The following is a 24,160-nucleotide window of genomic DNA, read 5'->3' on the forward strand; positions in this document are numbered from 1 at the left end:
ACACACCTAAACAACCGCTTTTTAATTAAACAAAACAATACACACCCCCTTCCAAATCATTTGCTCTCTATTTAACACATTTCACCTATAACTCAAGTTGCAATACAGGGCATCTTACATACAATTCTAACCATATTTCTCATATACAAACGCTCACAAATTAAGGGGGCGCAGCCCCTTGCGACGGTGTGAAGAGCGCCCGTAGGGCGCAATGAATCACCTAGTTAAATCATACAAGTCTAAAAGATCATACCCTATTACATTTTGCCCTATACTGTATATGGGTTAGAACAATGCCTTCATTTTAGGCTACATCAGTGTATATTGATCCGCATTACTGCGCCCTGCTGAGGATTCGGTGCCAAGTCACTGACCTGCCATTTCTCCTCACTGACCTTCACATAAATAAGGGGAAGTGACCTTTCCGTGTGTAATATCAGCAGAGACGCAGCCTCGTCTGCCCCCAGTCGCTCGCTGCTTACTGACGTGAAATGGATCATTTCTGACAGGGGCACACAGATTGTACAGGTTAGTGTGCTATGTATCCACCGTGGCCTTTATAAATATATTACCTACCACATAAAACTACATTGCTTAGTATATGTTTATCTGTGCTTATAACGTGCCGGTACAGTATATATATAACATATAATGGTTCAGTCACCATCAATCTTTATCAATCGGTTATACTTGTCAATATTAGACTGCATTGAGGGGTCCATTTATTAATTATTGATTTTATTTACCTGATAATTATCATTTCTTAGCGCCGCTATGCGTGCCAATCCAATAGGACCCCGTCCCTGCGATTTGCACACATAGGGGCTTATGGTTCACTCTTATGGTGTGTACACACGTTAGATGTGCCTTAAGATCCTATCCACGATCTGATCAGATAGGATCGTGGATAGGATCTTAAGGCACATCCGATTTGCATCCTATCTTGACTATATAGTGCAGATCTGCACTATATAGACAAGGCAGCCAAGACTTTCTGGCTTCCGATACGTGAACGCGCATCGGGATCGCAAAGGGTTAAAACCCTTGCGATCTGCATCCGATGCCGATCCGATGTTGACTATATCGTCAACATCGGAAAGGAAATCGGACCGTGTGTACACAGGGGCAAATTCCTTCTCGAATGGACAAAACCATGTGCACTGCAGGTGGGGCAGATGTAACTTGTGTAGAGAGATTTGGGTGAGTTATTTTGTTTCTGTGCAATAAAAATACTGACTGCTTTATTTCTACACTGTAACATACAGATGGGTCTGTTCCCATCTTTGCAGGGGATGGCGCTGGCGTCGCCAGCCACCATCCCCCGCCAGCGCCATGGCGATCGTGAGAAGGGGACGCGCGCGCACGAGAGGCGCGCGCGCCCCCTCCCGACGGCGCTTCGAAACGTTTCCCCGGGTCCCCGCCGGCTTGCCGGCGGTAACCCGGGGTCCCCGCCGCCTGCCCGCATCCCCCCTAACCCCCCCCTAACCCCGTCCGTCTCCCTGAGGCGGAGACGGACAGGGTTTCCGCCACGCTAGCGACGGAGACTGAGACGCGCGTGCGCGTGAGACGCACGCGCGTCTCAGTCTCCTCGCTGGCGAGGCTGCTGGCAGGTCGCCAGCGCGTACGTTCTGGCGACCCGCCAGCAAGGATGGGAATAGGGACATACTGTAGATCTCACTTTGAACTAAAACCCCACCCAAATCTAATTCTCTCTGCACAAGTAACATCTGCCCCACCTGCAGTGCACATGGATTTGTCCATTTGAGAAGGAATTTGCCTCTAAGAATAAGGCCCTTAAAGTGAACATATTACTGAGGCCATCATTTTACTTTCACCGTCACATTACTGTGCATATTTGTGTATGCTGATTGCTCAAGTGAAGCGTGCCAGGGAGGGATCCTATGGATGTGGTGCAGTGCAAAAGGGCCCCTGGAAAGGGGCCCACTGCTGCCACTAAGAACTAAGAGGCCCACTGCTGCCTATGTCACCCTGTTTCTGTCCAGTGTTTTTTTCTGTCACACCCTGCCTCCCCCTGCCTCTCCTTATCGCCCTCTGCCTCTCCTTGTCACCCTCTGCCTCTCCCTGTCACCCACTGCCATGTTGCATATTGTGAACTTCAGTTTGGATGGAGGAGGGGGGCCCAAATTATATTTTTGCACCTGGGCCCACAGCCCACAAGTTCCTCCACTGGATGGTGTTAGATACCAGTGGTGTTTACAAACCAACATACGTAGTGTATCAGGGAGCCCATTTTTTCCATTCATTTGTGCGTTGACTGTCTGCCAGGGGCGGATTGGGATTGAAACCCGCCTGGGGGGGATGGGGGCGCTGCTAACGCTGTGACCAGGGGAAGGGGGGGCTGCTACCCGGGGGTGGGGGGTGGGGGGGGGGGGGGCGCTGCTAACGCTATCGCTCGGGGATGGGGGGGGGGTGTGTGCGGACACTACTCACCATGCACCACACCATGTGGCCGCAGCCTGGTCACCAAGTGCAGCATAGCCCAAAACAAATATGACCGCCGCATATGTGCATATAATATATGCATATATGCAGCGGCCATATTTGTTTTGGGCTATGCTGCCGTTTGTGACCAGGCTGCGGCAGCCCTGGAAGCACGGTCGGCGGCCCAGCCAGAGGGAAATCTGGACCGGCTTCCCGGTGGGCCAATCCGCCTCTGCTGTCCGCAGTATTTGTGGAGGCTACGGGAGACTTCTCCGCTACTTTCTCATTATTGGGTCCTGATACATTTCCCCCAGATGTTTATAAAGAAATCACCTCATACAAAACAACCAGCTCATGCAGATAAAGGTGACAGCCCTGTATAATTCATATTGCTCATTCTCCAGTAAAAGAAAATGTTCAGGTGTCACCCGTGACGGCGGAAGCCTCCTGCGCCAGCCAAGCACGTACAGAGATCTGTTCTACCTGACTACCTGCCACATTTCAATTGAGATCACATCTTAGTCCAGCAGCCCGGGAGATGGTTTCTGCTGCATAATATCCCAGCTTAGTAACCGCTTACTGAGTGTAAATAAAACCCATTCTTCTCCTGCTCCTCTGCACTCTCCCCCTCTCTCGCTGAGTATCCCCTGCCACCCCCCCCCCCCCCCTGTCCCCCGTCCCCCCCTCCTAGCTTCTGCAGGTATTGACTGTGATTTCCAGGACTCAGGTGCAGGTGGGGGGGGGGGGGGGGAGGCTTGGCTCAGCCTAGCCTCACTGAACACTGACTTCAGGCTTTATTCAACTCTCTGACCTCCATGATCATTTCTCCAAGGGGAATAATCATGCGACACTCAGGACACAATAAACAGCTCTCAATCTCTCCTCAATGATCCCTGCTCTGAGATTTTCCTGAAACATAGTGATTTTCTTCTGAGCTGCTGTTATTTGTGCTAACCAGACCGTGCATTACCCTCCTGCCGGGTTCCTAGAACCGCATATGTGCAACCCCTTAATGGGAGTGTAATATATATGTGCTGTAGGGCTTCTGTTTGAAACCAGTAACTGCATATAGGAGAGAGCACCCTGAGAAGGCCCCATTAACATTTTCCTATCTGTCCGGCAATATTCCTCCTAAGCTGAGCGATTTATAGAAGAAAAGATTGGCGCTGCCGCCATCCAGGGCGAGTTGTCATCAGTCCCTAACAGACTCCAGGCCGGGGCTGGATTCACAGGTGCCCCCACAGACAAAGCAGTAATACCAGTATGAGGGCACTGTGGCCCACTTTAATACATAGTTGCTGACTAGCTAGGGGGCAGCCAGGCTGGCACAGTGGTAGGCTATGCAGTATGAGGGCACTGTGGCCTATGTGAACTGGGGTTCTGTGTGGCATAATGTGAACTGGGGGCACTACTGTGCGTTCAACATATTTGTAGAGCAGAGTCTATATTTCGTATACTTTTTAATAACTTTTCTGCATAGTTGCTGACAAGCTTCCCCTCCAACAGGGGGCAACCAGGTTGGTACAGCGGTAGGCTATGCAGGAGTGTGGCTTATCATAAGGGGCGGGCAGAGGCAAAATAGGCGGTAGGTGGCAGCATGGCTGTGCTTTTTCGTCATTGAGGCCACACCCCTCGCTGTACAATGCCGAGAAGGGATGGTCATCGTTGCCATTGCCATCGATGGTTGCCATCGATGGCAATAGTGCAGCTGGCCATCAATAGTACTAAACTATGCAATGGATGACCATCGATATTTTTACCTATCGTTGCTCATCCATTGTTTGACTGATTGGCCTGTGGGCCAATCATGGGTATCAGGGGCAAAGCTGTGCCATCGATGGAGGGAAACCATTTGGTCCTCCCCTATCAATGGCAAAAGTATTCGATATCGGCCATTATCCATCGATGATTTTGAATCAACAATGGTCGATGGCCATTCCAAGGTGAGATTACCAGTACCGGGGTATGTGGCTACGATGGCATGTTTCAAATTGCATCATCAGCTGCCATTCTGTCCTCTTTACTTATAAAATGACCGGCTGGGTGGTGGGGTGCCGGTGACTCCGGGAGACTTGCCTACTATCTTGGGGGAGGGGCGAGTGCCACCCCATTTTCGGGAACCTCACAGCTGTTGCGGCAAGTATGCTTTGCTACCATATCTTATTGACAATTTTATTGGAAGAGGGGCCCCCACAAGATGTTGCCCAGGGGCCCACCACAAACCTTACTACAGCCCTGCTTCTGAATAGTATCTAAGGGGAAACGTATAATAAGTACTGCACAAAGGAAAATGTTTGAGAGAGAGATAGAGAGAGAGGTTTTGGAGGGGGCATAAGATGTACTAAATATCCCAAACTGAAGACCTCGGACAAAGTGACAAATAGATAGTAATCACCAAAATGTGCTTTTTGTCAGTAAATAATGACATCTTGCAACATGAAAGAGGCTGATGTTTGTTGGGTCATTATTTACTGTTCCTCTTAATTACTGCACTGATGGACATCGCATGTGACCAGGATACGGGGTCTCTGCTCAGGTTTAGGTTGCAGAGAATCCCTCATTAACACTGAGCTGTAATTGAATTGTTTCAGAGTGTTGTAGCCTCATTAGTCCTCAGTTTACAGACACAGCCATCTGTGGAGGCAGCAGCAGCCGCTGGCCAGCGCCACATTGTGACGGCGTTTTCATACAGAAACATATGAGGAGCCCATCGGTAATTAGACAGTTAATGAAATAGGTAATGACTGTGTTTTTTGTGAGTCGATTTTAATTATAATACATTTTTTTTTGCCAAAAAAATAGTTACACATTGTATATAATCATAAATACCCAATGACCAAACCACAGTAGGATTCTACGTACAAACTACATAAAGAGAAAAATATTAAATAGACTTATATTGTTACAGGGGTGCGCAACAGGCGGCCCGCCACCAGCTCCTGACTGGGCCGCCGCTTGGCACTGCTGTGTGTGTGTCCGATGGCTGCTGTGTGTGTGTGTGTGTACAGCGTAGTCCTGTATAGCCGGCGCTCAGCCTGTGCGTAGCAGGCACCAGGCGCATGCGTGAAATGCCACATGCGCACACATACAGCAGCTCCAAGCCGCCCGCCCCCTACATGTCACTACAGCCGCAGCGGCGCTGCCACAAGACGGGTGCCATTTTTCAAGTCTGGTGCGCAGGTGTTTGGAATATCTACAGAGGTACAGGTGTGTGGCATTACTAATGGGGGCAGTTGTGTGGAATAACTAAGGGGGAGCTGGTGTGTGGAAATGTGAGAGGCATGTGTGACATTACTAATGGGGTCTTCTGCGCTCCAGTACCTACTTTTCACAATTTTGCAAACACATTCTTCTCATTGTCCTACCTGCCAGTCTTTACTACGCTGGTAGTAGGCGGCGCATAGAAATATATATATTCGCAGTAATCCTTATTTTTTGCAAATAAATAAAGCAGACATACTGTGCATACAATTCCGCACTCGCCTTGTATAGTGTAGCAGTGTGCGTTGTATTACCAGGATGTCATTTTTTGCTGCCGAGTGCATGGTTTTTAAACATTTCAGCAGACACTAAATATGTCTTTTCCATCTAGATTTATTGGAAATGGAGAACGGTTATTAAAGTTTCAAAATCTCACGCCACATCAGCAGCACACGGATTGCAGACCGGTCCAGTGCGGACAATCCAGTCATATCTGACCAGGACGCAGCCAGAAAAAAAATCGCATTTTCGATCCCATTCCTTTCTGACATTTTTCTCTAAGCGCGTAGTTCTTACTACTTCCATATAAGGCAGGCCGGGAGCCCCCTCCCAGACACATCCACAAATGAAGAATGTCATATCGATCTGTACATCCTTGTCTAATAAATCTCCCTGGCATCACCCTGCTCCCACCCCTTCCTCAGCCATCCGTAGCCAGGCAAGAGATTGCAGGAAGGACGCAAGCTGGCATAGATCCCTTGTGATCCAGCAGACTGGAGGCTGTAGGGGATGTTTGTGGTTACACCGGTGAGGCCAGGGGAAGAGAGAGAATTGGCCCGTGTTGATCTGCATCGTGGGGTGATTCTGGTTGGCTTGTTGAGATGCGAAGATCGCAGTTTACTGACCACCTGAGACGCCGCCCATCCAAATAACACCCCCCCCCCTCCGCAGCTGTTTCTCTTTGCAACCATGCGAGGGGATGTGCAACGAAGACGAAGCCGTCCCCTCCCCCCCAAGTCTGTCCCTGTGTGTATAATGTAGAACTGAACACACAGTCCTGTCAGTTTTATAGAGTCCTGTCAGTGTTGTACAGTCCTGGCAGTGTTATAGAGTCCTGTCAGTGTTGTACAGTCCTGCCAGTGTTATAGAGTTCTGTCAGTGTTGTACAGTCCTGTCAGTGTTATAGAGTCCTGTCAGTGTTGTACAGTCCTGGCAGTGTTATAGAGTCCTGTCAGTGTTGTACAGTCCTGCCAGTGTTATAGAGTCCTGTCAGTGTTGTACAGTCCTGTCAGTGTTATAGAGTCCTGTCAGTGTTGTACAGTCCTGTCAGTGTTATAGAGTCCTGTCAGTGTTATACAGTCCTGTCAGTGTTGTACAGTCCTGTCAGTGCTGTACAGTCCTGTCAGTGTTATAGAGTCCTGTCAGTGTTGTACAGTCCTGTCAGTGTTATAGAGTCTTGTCAGTGTTATAGAGTCCTGTCAGTGTTATACAGTCCTGTCAGTGTTGTACAGTCCTGCCAGTGTTATAGAGTCCTGTCAGTGTTGTACAGTCCTGTCAGTGTTGTACAGTCCTGTCAGTGTTATAGAGTCCTGTCAGTGTTGTACAGTCCTGTCAGTGTTATAGAGTCCTGTCAGTGTTATACAGTCCTGTCAGTGTTGTACAGTCTTGTCAGTGTTATAGAGTCCTGTCAGTGTTGTAAAGTCCTGTCAGTGTTATACAGTCCTGTCAGTGTTATAGAGTCCTGTCAGTGTTATAGAGTCCTGTCAGTGTTATACAGTCCTGTCAGTGTTATACAGTCCTGTCAGTGTTGTACAGTCCTATCAGTGTTGTACAGTCCTGTCAGTGTTATAGAGTCCTGTCAGTGTTGTACAGTCCTGTCAGTGTTATAGAGTCCTGTCAGTGTTATACAGTCCTGTCAGTGTTGTACAGTCTTGTCAGTGTTATAGAGTCCTGTCAGTGTTGTAAAGTCCTGTCAGTGTTATACAGTCCTGTCAGTGTTATAGAGTCCTGTCAGTGTTATACAGTCCTGTCAGTGTTATACAGTCCTGTCAGTGTTGTACAGTCCTATCAGTGTTGTACAGTCCTGTCAGTGTTATAGAGTCCTGTCAGTGTTATACAGTCCTGCCAGTGTTATAGACTCCTGTCAGTGTTATACAGTCCTTTCAGTGCGCCAGTGCATTCTACTGTCATTATCCTGGTATCAGGTCTGTCATGGCGGCATCACAAACCTTGTATTAAATCAACTTTACCAAAGTGACTCAAGTGTGGGCTGGTTGGTTTAATACTTTGTATAGACCTGGCTAAATAAGTGTAAGCATATTTATATTTATGTGGTTTATATATAAGTCATATACATAAAATGTATGTAAAGCACATAATTATAAATTTATACAGACTATTATAAAGCCAATATACAGTACTGTCCACATTTTAATCGATTTGCCAGCGTTGGGAGGCTGGAGCTTGGCATACAATTTCTGCTCATTTCACGATCCTACAGAAATTGTCCCTTTGTCCTGCATTTTCCATCAGATTTATGTATTTTCTTTATGGCGTTATATAGAAGTTACGTTGTATCGGGAAGTTTACTGTTTTGGTGCCTGCAGAACAGCATAAACCATACAATAAAGATCAATAGAGTGATCCCTACTGCACAATATGCAGCGAGCTGGGGATGGACCGAGAAGATAATTGTGTTATATTTAACATTAACCCTTTGCTGAAGGGTTACATTTAAAAAAAAAATGTGAACAGTTTATTTTTTTGCTATCTTCACCAGTTTTTGTATTTTACGTAGGCTCTTTACCCTTACTGCAGGGGTGGCCAAACCAGTCCTTGAGATCTACCAACATCTAATGTACAAACTTATCCAGGCCACCTGTGGATCTGTAGAATGTGTCAAATAGAAATGAATGCAGCACATGTTTGGAAATGTGACAGTTAGTAATGACTGCACCTGTGCACCAGCTAGGTGGTCTGGGAAATGAGACAGTTAGTAATGACTACAGCTGTGCACCAGCTAGGTGATCTGGGAAATGTGACAGTTAGTAAGGACTACAGCTGTGCACCAGCTAGGTGATCTGGGAAATGTGACAGTTAGTAATGACTACAGCTGTGCACCAGCTAGGTGGTCTGGGAAATGTGACAGTTAGTAATGACTACAGCTGTGCACCAGCTAGGTGGTCTGGGAAATGTGCCAATAATGACTGCACTTGTGCACCAGTTACAGTGTCTGGTAAATGAGACAGTTAGTAATGGCTACACCTGTGCACTAACTAGGTGGTCTGGGAAATGTAACAGTATTGGCTGCATCTGTGCACCAGCTAGGTGGTCTGGGAAATGTGACAGTTATTAATGACTACACCTGTGCACCAGTTAGGGTGTCTGGGAAATGAGACAGTTAGTAATGGCTACACCTGTGCACTAACTAGGTGGCCTGGGAAATCTGACCATCTACAGTAGATTGAGCACTGCACCTGTGCTCAAGCTAGATGGTCTGGGAAATGTGACAGAAAGTAATGACTGCACCTGTGCACCAGCTAGGTGGTCTGTGAAATATGATAGTTAGTAATGACTGCACCTGTGCACCAGCCAGGCGGTCTGGGAAATGTGACAATTAGTAATGACTGCACCTGTGCACCAACTGGGTGGTCTGGGAAATGTGACAGTTAGTAATGACTACAGCTGTGCACCAGCTAGGTGGTCTGGGAAATGTGACAGTTAGTAATGACTACAGCTGTGCACCAGCTAGGTGGTCTGGGAAATGTGACAATAATGACTGCACTTGTGCACCAGTTACAGTGTCTGGGAAATGAGACAGTTAGTAATGGCTACACCTGTGCACTAACTAGGTGGTCTGGGAAATGTAACAGTATTGGCTGCATCTGTGCACCAGCTAGGTGGTCTGGGAAATGTGACAGTTATTAATGACTACACCTGTGCACCAGTTAGGGTGTCTGGGAAATGAGACAGTTAGTAATGGTTACACCTGTGCACTAACTAGGGCCCTTATTCTGGTTGGTGCGGCCGGAGCCGCATATGCGGCTCCGACCGTGCAGGCGAATCCCCGCCTTCCATACGGATCGCCACGGCCGTCCGTACGCGGATATGTGGCGATCCGCATGAAATTGGACGGGGATACGCCTCCTCCATGGTGGGAGCAGCCCCTGCATTCGATGGTCGCCGAACATCGAATGCAGGGCCGCACGCTCCACCAGGTCCCGCAACACAAGACCACACGGACACTTGTCCGTGTGAAATCATGTATGGGGGCGGGCAGCTGACATCCGGCGATGTCAGATGCCCGCCCCGTACCCACGCGTCACGGCCTCATTACCATGCATACGCCCCGCGTTTGCATGGGAACGCCCATGAAACGGGGGGCGTATGCATAGGGTAATGAGGCTAAGTAGCCCCTCACGCCCCTCTACGCCCCCTGTGCGGCGTATAAAGAATCCATGCGGCGAAATCGCCTGCACATGCGCAGAGTGACCTCTGCACATGCGCAGACGATAAACATCGGCGGGCCGTACGCAAGCGGGAATATCCGCACCGATCAGAATAAGGGCCTAGGTGGCCTGGGAAATCTGACCATCTACAGTAGATTGAGTACTGCACCTGTGCTCAAGCTAGATGGTCTGGGAAATGTGACAGAAAGTAATGATTGCACCTGTGCACCAGCTAGGTGGTCTGTGAAATATGATAGTTGGTAATGACTGCACCTGTGCACCAGCCAGGCGGTCTGGGAAATGTGACAATTAGTAATGACTGCACCTGTGCACCAACTGGGTGGTCTGGGAAATGTGACAGTTAGTAATGACGAAACCAGGTAGATTACCGCTTTAAAATGATGGGCAGTCCCTTTGGAATCGCACACATGCCGGCATCTCGCATCCTATTATATAAGCCCCACGTATTTATGTATGAAATTATGAAGTATACATACACCCAGCAGTGTTATTCTGGAAAGCAATGGAGTCTTCTGCCGTCGGGCTCCTGTTGACACTTGGGCACCTCTCCTCTCTTGCAAGTTTGAATTAGTTAAATGAAAGGTGCTGATATCTCTTCTGTGGCTGACTCCCCTCCTAGCAGGACAATACACGTCACACGCTCTTTAGTCTAAACATAATTTTTGCATAGGAAACGTGAATTTTGTAGGAGCAAATAGCTGTGTCAGTAAGGTGCCTGTCTACAGTGAGACGGGTCACAGGTTCTAATCCTAGGGATGACTGACTGTTAAGCAATTTATTTAAATGGTAAATAAATGATAATGAAAAAAAATGTGATGCAATGTAACAAGATATATATAGATAGATACACACATACACAAGCATTTTGGGTAAGGGATTTTTCCAGTTTTTGGAATTTTTTTTATTAAACATACTTAAATGTCCCCTGGTGGTGCCCCAATGGTCCCTCAGCATCCATGGTGTCCCCTGGCATCCACAGCAGGCCTTCAGCATCCTCTCCGGCGTCTCCAGTGGTCCCAGGAGTGCACTGCACGAGTTCCCCGGCGCACACTCGTGCAATGCACTCCTGGGACCACTGGAGACGCCGGAGAGGATGCTGAAGGCCTGCCGTGGACACGGGGGACTAGATACAGTAAGTATTAAAAATGGTCAATATTCAAATTATTCCAAAAAAAACACGTTTTTTGGAATAATTTGGATAATAGATATATGGATACGGAATACTCAACCTGTGTATATATATATATATATATATATATATATACAGATATATATATATATATATATATATATATATATATACATATATATATATATATATATATCTGTAGTCTGTGTTCTGTGCAATGAGTCAGTTTAAATGAGAATGACTTGTACACACCACGATAAACCATATGTTCTCTTGCTGTTGGGTGGCATCCGCTGGGTGCACAAATAACAATACCTGCCCTATACCCGCACTAGGTGCCCATAAGTCTAATAGTTTTTGTCATCTGATTTGCAGGGGAACCTGCGAGGTATCAGCAGTATAACGCTGGCGGCCGCCGCTCAGATAAATAAAGGCGGCCTCCAGGACTACAGGCTGAAAGACTTGAGGATCTTCTCCAACTATGAAATCAAGATCACCCCGATCACCATCTTCGGAGCCGGAGACTCTGCCAACCGCACCATCCGCTACAAAGAGCGTAGGTACCCTATTGTCAAACGTTTCAGAGGTTATGTCCGCCGGTCCTTGTACCCTCCTACATTTCTGTATTAGGCCCTACAGTCAGTAAATGCAGACTTCCACGTGACCAGAGTCACAGAGTACCCCATTATTCAATGGTGAGCAACCACCGAAAGATTTCTCCTCCTTACGGCGAACATACACAGCCTAGCAGACAGGTCTGAATCGCCCCAAAGTATCATGTGTATTGTCATTGGGATGTCAGATGGTTTCAGCACTGTTTAGTAGACATGTGTTCTGGCTCTGTTGTCTGTAGTCCTGTCAGTTCCTGTAATGTTCCGCTGATGGCGACCGTACAGCTCCACACACCAGAGAGACGGCTGTTTTCCTTCATGTGTCTTTTCCAAGCTGTTCCTCATCGCAGTCTCCAGTGAGGGGACCTGGCTGGCCGGACAGCGCCAGATCAGTGACGCGTAATGCCTCGGGGACGGAGGATGCTTTGTGTGTACAGCTGTTCCACGTCACTGGCCCGCAGCTCGCTCACCATGTTACGTCTGAATCACAGGGCAGAGAATATTTTATGCACACAATTAACCCCTCCAGCCTCGCTACACACATATGTCAGCGACTGGTTTCTGATAATGGAGTCTAATGACCAATATGGCGTCACTCACGCCTGACCATGTGACCGTTCTAGGCTGTAGGGCATGGGTCTTCAAACTGTGGCCCTCCAGATTTTGTGAAACTACAAACCCAGCATGCCTTGCCTCAGTTTTAACACCACTCCCTTATAGCAAATCTGTGGCAAGGCATGCTGGGATTTGTAGTTTCACAACATCTGGAGAGCCACAGTTTGAAGACCCATGCTGTAGAGACTTGCCCTCAGGACTGTCGACATTTCTGTGTCTACCCTTTTCATGTAAACCTTTTCACTGTTTAGACATTTGGCACCTTTCCGAACTTTTCAGGTGTCTACCGTTCACATGCCGACCAATGGACCTTGTCCAGCTTTTGACCCTATCAACCTCTTTCGTGTCGACCACATGGGGTGGTCCTATTGACTGTCAACCTAATAATGGTCGAGCCAATGATCCGCACCTGGAAAACAGGGCTCGAGTGATTCTGTTCTCCACAGTGGCATAACACTGACTGTTCCCATTCACGGACTCCAAGAGGGGGTGGATATGATTGTGTGAGGTGGGGGTCTGTCTTGTTCTATTGGAGGCGGTGTTTCATTTGTCCCAGGTTTGCCTATGCAAATTATGTGAGGTATACTGACCTGTGATTGGTTGCCAGCAGCAGACAGCCATTCCCTTGCCGTCGTAACACCACATTGGTGCCGGCGCTGGACACCTGCCACCATTGTAGCAGCCATGTTGTCTGTACATTGTATATTTATGTGTCCCATAGGTTCCAAGCATTCCACATAGGCTAGTCCCTAATACTCATCTCTCATCCCCACCAGAATGCCCAGGATAGTAGTGCCACCAGGTTTCTCTAGGCCTCGTATAAAAGCTGTAACCATGGTGACTGTGAGGTATGAGCTTCTACAAGCCTTATTTTAGGTGTCTGATGGCATGATAGATTGGGAGACGTACTAAGCTTTGGAGAGTGATAAAATGGAGAGAGATAAAGGATCAGATGTATTAAGCCCGTTGTAGTGATAATGGGGCAGATGTATTAAACCTGGCGAAGAGATAAACTGGAGATAAAGTGGAAGGAGATAAAGCACCAGCCAATCAACTTCCAACTGTCATATTTCAAACACAGCTGATTGGCTGGTGCATTATCTCCTTCCACTTTATCTCCAGTTTATCTCTTCGCCAGGCTTAATACATCTGCCCCAATGTGGCTGGTACTTTATAACAGGCCAACCCACTCCCAACTGTCATTTTTTAAACCTAGCCTGTAACTTGACACTTATTAGCGTATTGGCCGGTGATAAAGAACCAGCCAAGTTATCACGACACCGGGCTTAATAACTCTGCCCCAAAGTAGCAGCCAACTAGCTCCAAACTGTAATTTTTCAAGCAAAGCCTGGGCGTGGCAGTTAGGAGCTGATTGGCTGGCATTTTATCTCTCTTCAATGTATCACTCTCCAAGGATTCGCACTTTCCCCCTTACAGTATGAGAAATCAACAGCATCACGCACACAGTTATGCTGCCATAAATGATCTGTTGTTATATCAGATACTGTATTTCATGGGAAAAGCTGCCATTCAATAGACAAAAACATGGGTTCTCCAAAGCCGGTTCCTGAGCTGCATTACACATAGGTGCGGGCGTCTTCTTACCCATCAAAATGTTAATGGAGGATTTATTGTCACGTCACGCTTTCAAGGACAAGAGCAAATCTCCTCTCTCCCTACGTCGAGACCAAGGCTTGTTTGTCTCTTACTACTGGCCAACAATAAAATTATAATTTACGTCTATCTTAGTTTCACGACCCTTCCCAATCTGATTCTCAGCCCTCACCATGGCACGTATGCCTGACTTGTATTTATCAAGTGACCGTAAAGGATCAAGAAAAAAATCTCCATACGATTTGTCTGAGGAGGAACTCATTCACAAATCTCTGCTTTGGGGGTATTCAATCCAAGGCAAATTTTTCGCCAGGCAAAAACTTGGCAATTTGACTTGCCCTGTTCAATCTCCATGCTGATTTTACGCCTGGGTGAAAAATCTAACGTGGACGAAAACTTTGTAAATTGGCAAAATTGCCACAAATTCACATGGTTTTGACAAATTTGCCGCAGTTTTCTTCCGTTTTTGCAGCCGTTTTCCCCCCCATGACAATTCGCCCCCAAGAAAGTGAAATGACATAGGTGAAAATGGACTCAAAAAAGGAGAAAATGCAGGTGATTGAATACTGATAGGTGAATCTTTGCCCTTTTTTCGCCTGGTGAAAAACTAGGCGAAGATTGAATACCCCCCCAAAGCTCTTAAAAATATAAATTTTAAGAGTGTACTGTACAGTACACTTGGTTCTGAGTTATTAACATTGTAAGCAATTAAGAGGTTCTCCAGCAACTGAGACCAGACATCAGAGCTGGTAAAGGAGTGTTGTAAAGCTGTGTAAGGACTTTTGGTCCCAGCACATCCAGAGGTGTGAGTCTGACTACTGAAACAGGGATTACAGTATATCATCAGAGAATTGTACAAGGTGTGCACACAGGGAGGACATATGGCTAATTGCATTGCAATGACAGAGAGCTGTGACTCTGTGAAAGTGCCTCATTACTGCCTGGTTATGTCTCCTCAGCTGTAGGTGAAGTAGTGCAAAGTATATGACTCTGTGTTACTATAATGCTCGGTTCCAGAGCATGTGCAGTGTAAAAATACACGGCCACACTCTGCAAACAGATACAGTATACGCTCAACTCATGTGACCTTATACAGTATGTTACCCTGAGGTTGTAAAGGTTTCCTAGTTATAGATAGGCTGCACTCTATGTGATGTCACTGATTTCTAGTGAATGGTTAAGCTGTATTCTAAGTGATGTCACTTGTTACTAGTGAATGGATTGGCTGAATTCTTAGTGATGTCGCTGGCTGCTCATGAATATATAGGCTGCATTCTCAATGATGTCACTAGTTACTGGCACCTCGTGAATGTATAGGCTGCATTCACAATGATGTCACTTGTTACTATTGAATGTATTGGCTGCATTCTTAGTGATGTCACTGGCTCCTAGTGAATATATAGGCTGCATTCTTAATGATGTCTTTAGTTACTATTGAATGGGTAGGCTGCAATCCTTAGTGATGTATAGGCTGCATTCCCAGCGATGCCACTGGTTCCCAGTGACTGGATAGGCTGCATTCTTAGTGATGTCACTGGTTCCTACTGGCTAGGTAGGCTGCATTCTCAATTATATCACTGGTTGCTATTGCCTGAATAGGCTGCATTCTCAGTAATGTCACTGGTTCCTACTGGCTAGGTAGGCTGCATTCTCAGTGATGTCACTGGTTCCCAATGACTGGATAGGCTGCATTCTCAGTGATGTCACTGGTTCCTACTGACTAGATAGGCTGCATTCCCAGTGATGTCACTGGTTCTCTGTGACTGGATAGGCTGCATTCTCAGTGATGTCACTGGTTCCTACTGACTAGATAGGCTGCATTCTCAGTGATGCCACTGGTTCCCAGTGACTGGATAGGCTGCATTCTTAGTGATGTCACTGGTTCCTACTGGCTAGGTAGGCTGCATTCTCAATTATATCACGGGTTGCTATTGCCTGAATAGGCTGCATTCTCAGTGATGTCACTGGTTCCTACTGGCTAGGTAGGCTGCATTCTCAGTGATGTCACTGGTTCCCAATGACTGGATAGGCTGCATTCTCAGTGATGTCACTGGTTCCTACTGACTAGATAGGCTGCATTCCCAGTGATAAAACTGGTTCTCAGTTACTGGATAGGCTGCATTCTCAGTGATGTCACTGGTTCTCAGTGACTGGATAGGCTGCATTCTCAGTGATGTCACTGGTTCTCAGTGACTGGATAGGCTTCATTATCAGTGATGTCACTGGTTCCTACTGACTAGATAGGCTGCATTCTCAGTGATGTCACTGGTTCTCAGTGACTGGATAGGCTGCATTCTCAGTGATGTCACTGGTTCCTACTGACTAGATAGGCTGCATTCTCAGTGATGTCACTGGTTCTCAGAGACTGGATAGGATGCATTCTCATTGATGTCCCTGATTCCTACTGACTAGATAGGCTGCCTTCTCAGTGATGTCACTGGATCTCAGTGACTGGATAGGCTGCATTCTCAGTGATGTCACTTGTTCCTACTGACTAGATAGGCTGCATTCTCAGTGATGTCACTGATTCCCAGTGATGTCACTGGTTCTCAGTGACTGGATAGGCTGCATTCTCAGTGATGTCACTGGTTCCTACTGACTAGATAGGCTGCCTTCTCAGTAAATACTGTTTCAGCTTGCAAATAAAAAAACTGTTCCTGCTATGGCTGAAGACAGGCGTCGTCCTCCAAGCCCATGTCTCTATTCCTGTTCTTGTGTATTATGTTTAATACACATTATTCAGTTATTAAAGATTTACATTTAGAAGGGACCAGGCATTGCTGGCAGATTTATTTCCTTCCAGAGAGATTTTGAGGAAAGCTCCGGGGTCTGCAGAATAGAGAAGTGACAGACAGCTCAGGCGTACGATGAAAGCACATGTCCTGTCATCTGCGCACGTCGGGTGATTATCCCCGGTCACGTCACCAGGCCGAGCCGCCTCAGTGCTTGGCAGAACACATCTTGTCAGAGCTGCAGAGATTAATGTGAGAACGTCTAGGTACAGATTACTAAAACACTGATTAATAAATATGAGAATTATTTACTGTAAATTCCACAGGACGGGGGCTGGAGATATTTCTCTGTACGGTATAATCCGATTTCACAATAGATGTACGCTAATCCCATATCCCAGATGATATTGTCTCTGAGAAATCATATCGGTCCTGTTACTTTACTTGTAGCGCCGAGTTTCTTAATTTAAGTCTATTTTAAACCCGTTGTATTAGTAAATACTAAACCCATCTTTATTTTCTCTTCCAGCAATCAACTACCGGAATCCATCTGGTGAGTTATATGTATGTCGTCAGTTCAGTGTGACGGGCGGCTGTGACGTTGACATGTTTCATTGTTGCATTCTGGGAAGCAGGGCGTAAGACATAAATGGAATGTAGTTCATGCGTTAAATTATTTCCAGGAATAGATACTGTATCATGCAAATGTGGATGCACAGAAGCAGGGCTGCCGCCAGGAATTTTGGGGCCCGCGACTCATTTCCAGTCCGAGCCCTGGGCCCCCTCCTCACTTGACTTACCGTAACCTGGCTCCTGCTCCCCCGTCTCCTCTTCTGCTGAGCCGCAGCCAGGAGGTCCCAGAGCGCATGCTTCTTCAACTCAGAATGCCGGCGGCCAATTAAAATGCAGCACCGGCTGGTGAGGCAATCAGAGCTTGCGTACTGGAAGCTGCTCTTATTGGCTGCCGGTACGCAAGCTTTGATTTGCTCAAAAGCCAGGTCAGCATTTTAATTGGCCACCAGTGTCCTGGGTTCAGCACACTGAGCGCAGCACAGTTGTCAGCAGTCGGGCGGGTTGCGGTGGGCAAAATGAGCTGAACGGGCCCTTCCAGAGCCGGAGCCCGGGACAGCTGTACCCACAGCACCCCCCTATTGGCGGCCCTGCACAGAAGTGTCCATATAGACGAGTGTCCTCCAGCCTTTTTTGGGGCGTGAGCTACTTTAGACAAAATAAACCGCCTGAAGAGCTACTAAAATAAAATAAAAAAATAGAAAACTGCCTTTTATCTAATGCTTGTGTTAACCTAATGCCCCTGTCAACCTACAATGCTTGTAGACCTAATGTCTGTCCATTGATCCATACCCCAGGAAACAGTGTCATGAAATATGCAACACTTGTATACAGCGGAGTCTCCAGAGGGGCAGGGGCTGCAGCACAGTTCAAAATTCAAATAGGGGAGCCCCACCCACTGCCACCAACTGCCATTCCAAACGGACTCACTGGCAGTGGTTGTGGCTTGCCTATTTCAATTCTGACCTCTGCTTCAGCCCCACCTCTGGAGCCGCCCCTGCTTGTTTAGTTGTGTGCGACTGAGTCTCTGCAACTGTATAGGAATTGCTAAGATGCTGTGGCTGCAGCTTTTTTTTCACCACGCCAAGTTTTGTTGTGCGCAGTATACAGATTCGGTCGCACACAGATATATGTATTGCGTACTAATTTAAACAACAGTCTCCTTGTGCGTCCTAGTCACACAGCATTGTGACTGAGATGCATTTTCATCTCAAAAAAGAGGCACGGTGCTAGCAGACTTGCACGTGACCCGGCGGATCACTCGCAGCAGGCATCTCGCACTGCATGGTGTCTCGAAGCTAGATGTATGAGGACACATCTTTAGTAACAGTTTAAAATGAAACCAGTTTGCCTACATTTTAACTGCCCCTATATGAGTGCTGGGTGCAGTATATTAGGCCAGAATGTCTAGTTCGGTCAACAAGGTCGATGCCGGAAAAAGGTCAACACAGAAAATGTTGGCATGAGCTTTTAAAAAATCTTTGGAGTCAATGTCGACACCTGTGCATGTGGATCCCCAAGTAGCCGGGCCCATCTGAATTCCTGAGCATACCCCTGGGTTGGTATGGGATTTGACTGCTCTCCCTGGATGTGTAGTCATATTCGTTACCTTTTGCACTGGGATCCTCTTAAATACTATAACCAAAACTTGTCTGATTAATGAAGACGCAGACAATATGAGTTGGCTTTATTAAAGGTCAGATTTAGTTTGACAACCGACTTAAAATTGATTCCTATTCATTAATGATGTAGGTTAAAGTTAGTGTGCTGGCAGGTAAAGGAACAGATGACAAACACAACAACATCAACAGATACAACGAAACGCTGGTGCGCTACTCTCCATAAATCAATAACACACCCAGACGGGCTTGTGATTACTCCAGAATTGAAGACCATTCGTATCAGCGTATTGGCGATCACATAACATGAGGAGAGCGCACTAAAAAATCTATGCAATTCAAAATCATGCGGCCATTATACCACCACTAACATAGACAACAAATAGAACATAGGGCCTTATTCGAGTTCACTCTTTCTGACTCTGGGCCAGATGTACTAAGCTTGAAAAGTGATAAAATGGAGAGTGATAAGCCACCAGCCAATCAGCTCCAACCTGTCATGTCACAGGCTGTGTTTGAAAAATGACAGGTAGTAGCTGATTGGTCGGTGGTTTATCACTCTCTGTTTTATCACTTTTCAAGCTTAGTACATCTGGTCCAAAATCCTTCTTAGATGGACAAAACCATGTGCACTGCAGGGGGGCAGATGTAACATGTACAGATAGAAATAGATTTGGTGATTTTTTGGTGATTCTTTGCAGGGTAAATACTGGCTGCTTAATTTTTACACTGCAATATAGATCTCACTTTGAAGTAAAACCCCACCCAAATCTAATTCTCTCTGCACAAGTTACATCTGCCCCACCTGCAGTGCACATGGTTTTGTCCATCTAAGAAGGATTTTGTCTGAAAGAGTGAACTCGAATAAGGCCCTATAGGACAGGGTGGGTCTTTCTGTCTGCTTATAAGTACAGAGAAACGGGTGTGGATCGTATTGTCGACTGCACTTTGGTCGACAGTCATTAGGTCGATACCGTTGGGTCAACAGGTGGGAAGGTCGACAGGTGTCTAAGTCGACATGGGTGAAGGTCGACAGGTGTCTAGGTCAACAGGGGACACGGTCGACATGGGTTTAGGTCGACACATCGTTAGGTCGACATGGGGTAGGTCGACAGGCCGGAAAGGTCGACATGTTTTTTTTGTTGGTTTTTTTGAATGTCGACACAGTCGTCATGGACACTGCTTGGCACACTATTTTTTTCTACCACCACGCCCTAGTGGCACATGTCAGCTCATAAAACAGTAAAAAAAAACATGTTGACCTGTTGACCTAACCCATGTCAACCTAATGCTGTGTCGACATAAACCCATGTCGACATTGTCCCCTGTCGACTTTCACCCATGTCGACCTTCCCACCTGTCGACCTAACGGTGTCGACCTAAGTGCTGTAGACAATACGACCATATCCCGAGAAACACACCCCTTCTTATTCGCTAATAAAACTGTCAACTGATAATAAATATCATTAAAGGGGCAATCACAAAAGTCTTAAAGGGGGCCTAGCTTGAACCACCCAGGGGTTTATATGTGCTCAGCAAGCTAATTGGCTTGTATTCAATACTAGTATCTATGGGCCTGAGGGGGAGATTTATCAAAGCTTAGATAGAGATAACAGTGTGAGAGATAATTCACAGACAGCGGTGAATAAGAAACATTTACAATGTATGTTAGTTGTATGCAGTATGTGGCTGTGGCCATCAGCGCTGATAGGTGGAAGGTCGCCTCTATCATACCAACACACACAAGGTCAGCCCCGCCTCCCTTATATAAGGGGCAGGTCCCTCACACAGGCCCTTATTCTGATTGACGCGTACTTTACCGCATACTTTCGGATCGCGTCTTTACGGCGTCTGCGCATGCGTGGCGAACGCCACGCGCATGTGCCACGCATTGACTCCGTACCTGTTCGGCCAAATCCCGTACAAAACTGTTCACCGCAATCAGTCGGGAAATATGGGCGTATTATGGGTGTCATGCGGAATGACACATGGGCGTAGTTTCAAAGTGGGCAAAACGGGGCGGAAACATGGGCGGACACGGGGGAGTACACTTATGTTGGGGGGCGTACATTCGGATAGCACTCCGAATGCACGCGAACAAAAAGGGAAGAAATGTGCGGTGTCCAAAAGGCCACTATTGCTTTGCGGACACCACTCGTTCCTGCGGGAGGCGAACGGACCGCCTAATGACTACAAGCATTAACACCTGAACCCAATAGAATCGACTCCTTTACTCATTACTCACTAATAGGACGCTTGTCAGTGCTTTAATTGAAACCATTGCTGCTTCAATTGCTGTAAGGGTTAATGTGTGCAATGCATGTGTTAGGCATGCTTGTAAGGATATATTGGCATCTAATTGATTCCAATTCCAAATAAGCAGATTTTTATGAGGATAGGTAATTGAATAAGTGGGTCATGTGATGTATTGCAGAAGATACATAATAGTGGGTTGTTTTGCGTAAATACTCCGCTTACGGGCGGTAGCACCGCTTGGCTCCCGTTCGGATGCGGTATTCCCGAGCATACTCTGTAATACTCTGTAATACCGTGCAGAATCTGAGTGTTTCTCCCGCACACGCATGGTTTGTATGTCGTCCGTAAACACGCCCTGTTCTTAAAGAGTGAGTCCGTCCGAATGCGGAGGACCCGTGGGCGTTTCTACGGACGATGGCCGCACGCGGCAGAACACCGTGGCGTGCGGACCGCTCCGTAAGAATGCGGGAATATCCGCACCGATCAGAATAAGGGCCACAGTGAGGCCCACTCTGCTCTCGGTACTGGGCCAATCATCTGACATTGCTCAAAACGGTCTGCAGGGGGGGCCAGGGGATAATTCATTGCTGGACGGCAGAGGAAAAGGGGGGGTTGAGACCGCGCTCGCTAAAAACATGCAACAGGTGTAAATGTGTATTTAAAACATTTATTTTGAACACGAATAAATCTAAAATATTCTGAGATAAAACATATATCTGCTTAAAAATTGGGGGTACCACAATGTAACAGAGAGAGCAAGGATAGTCACCCACAGTTCGGCCGTATAATGTCCTGTGTCCGTTCCTATAGTGCCTCCACCCAAACTACCCAGACGCCCCACTTTCCATCACCTGCTAACCGGACCAGTCTCCAGAACCACTCCCTAAATCAGGAACCAAAAGGCAATACTTCCATGCACACCAGGTAGAGCACCTCACTACATCAGGCGCTCCCTGGTCTGGAGATCAGCATCTCTCCTAATACAAGTTCTCCTGCATTTGGCAATCCTAACGGATCTGGAGGCACTATAGGAGCGGGCACAGGACATTATACGTAAAAAGGGATAGAGATAAATCCTCAACCAGCGCTAATATATAATTAATATGCAAACTTCCCTTGTATGGGGTTATTCCTTTGTACAATTTTCCCTTGAACTTCACAGGGACGTTTTCACATCAGCAAGCCTCAGATGTAGATATATGTGAAAATATAAACATGGGAGATATCATCGCATAAAACTGTATTTAATTTTCACAAAGATATAAAACATGGGGGTACAATGTTAAAGAAAGTTTTCCTTGGCATCTGAATAAGCATACAAAGTGCACTGGGCTATCAGCTTAGGCCTGGAAAGGTAATTACCGGATGGATTGGAACCGTTAGCGAAAACAGTTCAGAAAGACATATGGTAAGTCACATACGGATCCCGGGTCACGCAGGTGCTCTCACAGTCGATGGGTAACTTCCTCTCCTGGGCGTCTGCCTGGCCCTGTGTCCACCAACGCGTTTCGGATCCCTCTGGATCCTTTATCAAGGTGTATGCTTTGAGGGTGTCTGAATCTCTATTTATTTAAAAAGCAGCCAATCGCGGGTGTTCGTTTTCCCGCTCTTTTGCGGGTGTAAATGAAGCTTCTTTCCGGGTGTACATACATCACTTCCGGGTGTGTGCTGGCCGGAATGACGTTCGCGTCACTTCCGGTTTCGGCCAGACACCAGGATGTTTGGTGCGTGCTGCGGGGAGCTGAGTGAGTGCCGCGCGCACTTCCGGTTCCTGTTTCTGGCTCCACTGGGTGTAGTTGAAGCCGGCGCTGAGGTGTATGTAGCATCTATGCTACTTCCGGTTTTTTCAGCGTTGCGATCACGTGATACATGCTACTGAGGGCAAAACATTCTGCCCACATATCAATCCAAAGCAGTTCATATAAAGTCCATATAATTCGTACAAAGTCCATATAAAGTCCATTTATTTTACTAGGACTCCAAATTATCTATAAATACAAAGAATGAAAGGATGAAAATAGCAGCATGGAATACGGTTTAAAAATGACGGTTTAAAAATGGCAATAATCTAAGAAATGTGGATAAAATGATTAATGGGTAAAAGCAGAAGGATAAAATATCATGTGACATCATAAAAACCATTTTAGCTCAAAATCTGCATTTATACCATTTGGTTTGAGCGTATTAAAATTATAGATCATTTGCATTTCTGTTTTAGCAAGTTGAGTATTTAGATCTCTTCTTCTGCTGTTCCCTTCCACGTATTTAATACCCATAAATAATTTAATATGTTTGATGGAGCATGCATGAGTGCTTTTAAAGTGCTGAGAAAGTGAATGTGTTTCCACACCCTTTTCAATGTTCCGTATATGTTCACTCATGCGTACTTTCAAAGGACGTGAAGTTCTACCAATATAATATTTTTCACATGAGCACCCGATCAAATAAATAACATTTTTGACATTGCAGGTTATGAACTCTTCAATTTTTTGTTCTTTGCCATTAATGTTAACTTTTTCCACCTTTTTCTCGCCCTTAATATTAATGCATGCTTTGCACGACCCGCACCTGTGAAAACCTCTTGTGCGGATCCCTCGCCTTAAGGTGTTGCTGGAATGCATGCTGCGGGTCAGTTTGTTCGCTAGGTTCGGGGCTTTCCTATAAATAAATGAAGGATTTATTGGTATTTCATTTCCAATAACAGGGTCCTTTTTCAGAAGGTGCCAATGTTTTTTTATTGAATATTCGATTTTTTTATGTTGACTATTATAGTCTGTGATGAAGGCCCATTTCTTGTCGTCCTTCTTTTTTGTCATCGGATTTTTGTTTTTCAATAGACTTGATCTTTCTATAATATCTACTTTTTCCATTTCTTTTTTTACAATGTTGTTCTTATATCCAC

The 24,160-nt window shown here is 46.4% G+C and overlaps 1 protein-coding gene across 2 annotated transcripts in view; it reads left to right on the plus strand.

Moving 5' to 3' along the window:
* MDGA1 (MAM domain containing glycosylphosphatidylinositol anchor 1) overlaps window positions 1–24,160 on the plus strand; it is a 309,099-nt gene that overhangs the window by 224,897 nt on the left and 60,042 nt on the right. For both annotated transcript variants that reach the window (XM_083175431.1, XM_083175432.1), the window contains 2 exons: window positions 11,617–11,797; window positions 17,343–17,366. In XM_083175431.1, the coding sequence (XP_083031557.1) occupies window positions 11,617–11,797; window positions 17,343–17,366 (205 nt within the window). The remainder of the gene's footprint in view (window positions 1–11,616; window positions 11,798–17,342; window positions 17,367–24,160) is intronic.

Source organism: Crinia signifera, chromosome 3, assembly GCF_055691185.1.
Source record: "Crinia signifera chromosome 3, ASM5569118v1, whole genome shotgun sequence".
NCBI lineage: Eukaryota > Metazoa > Chordata > Amphibia > Anura > Myobatrachidae > Crinia > Crinia signifera.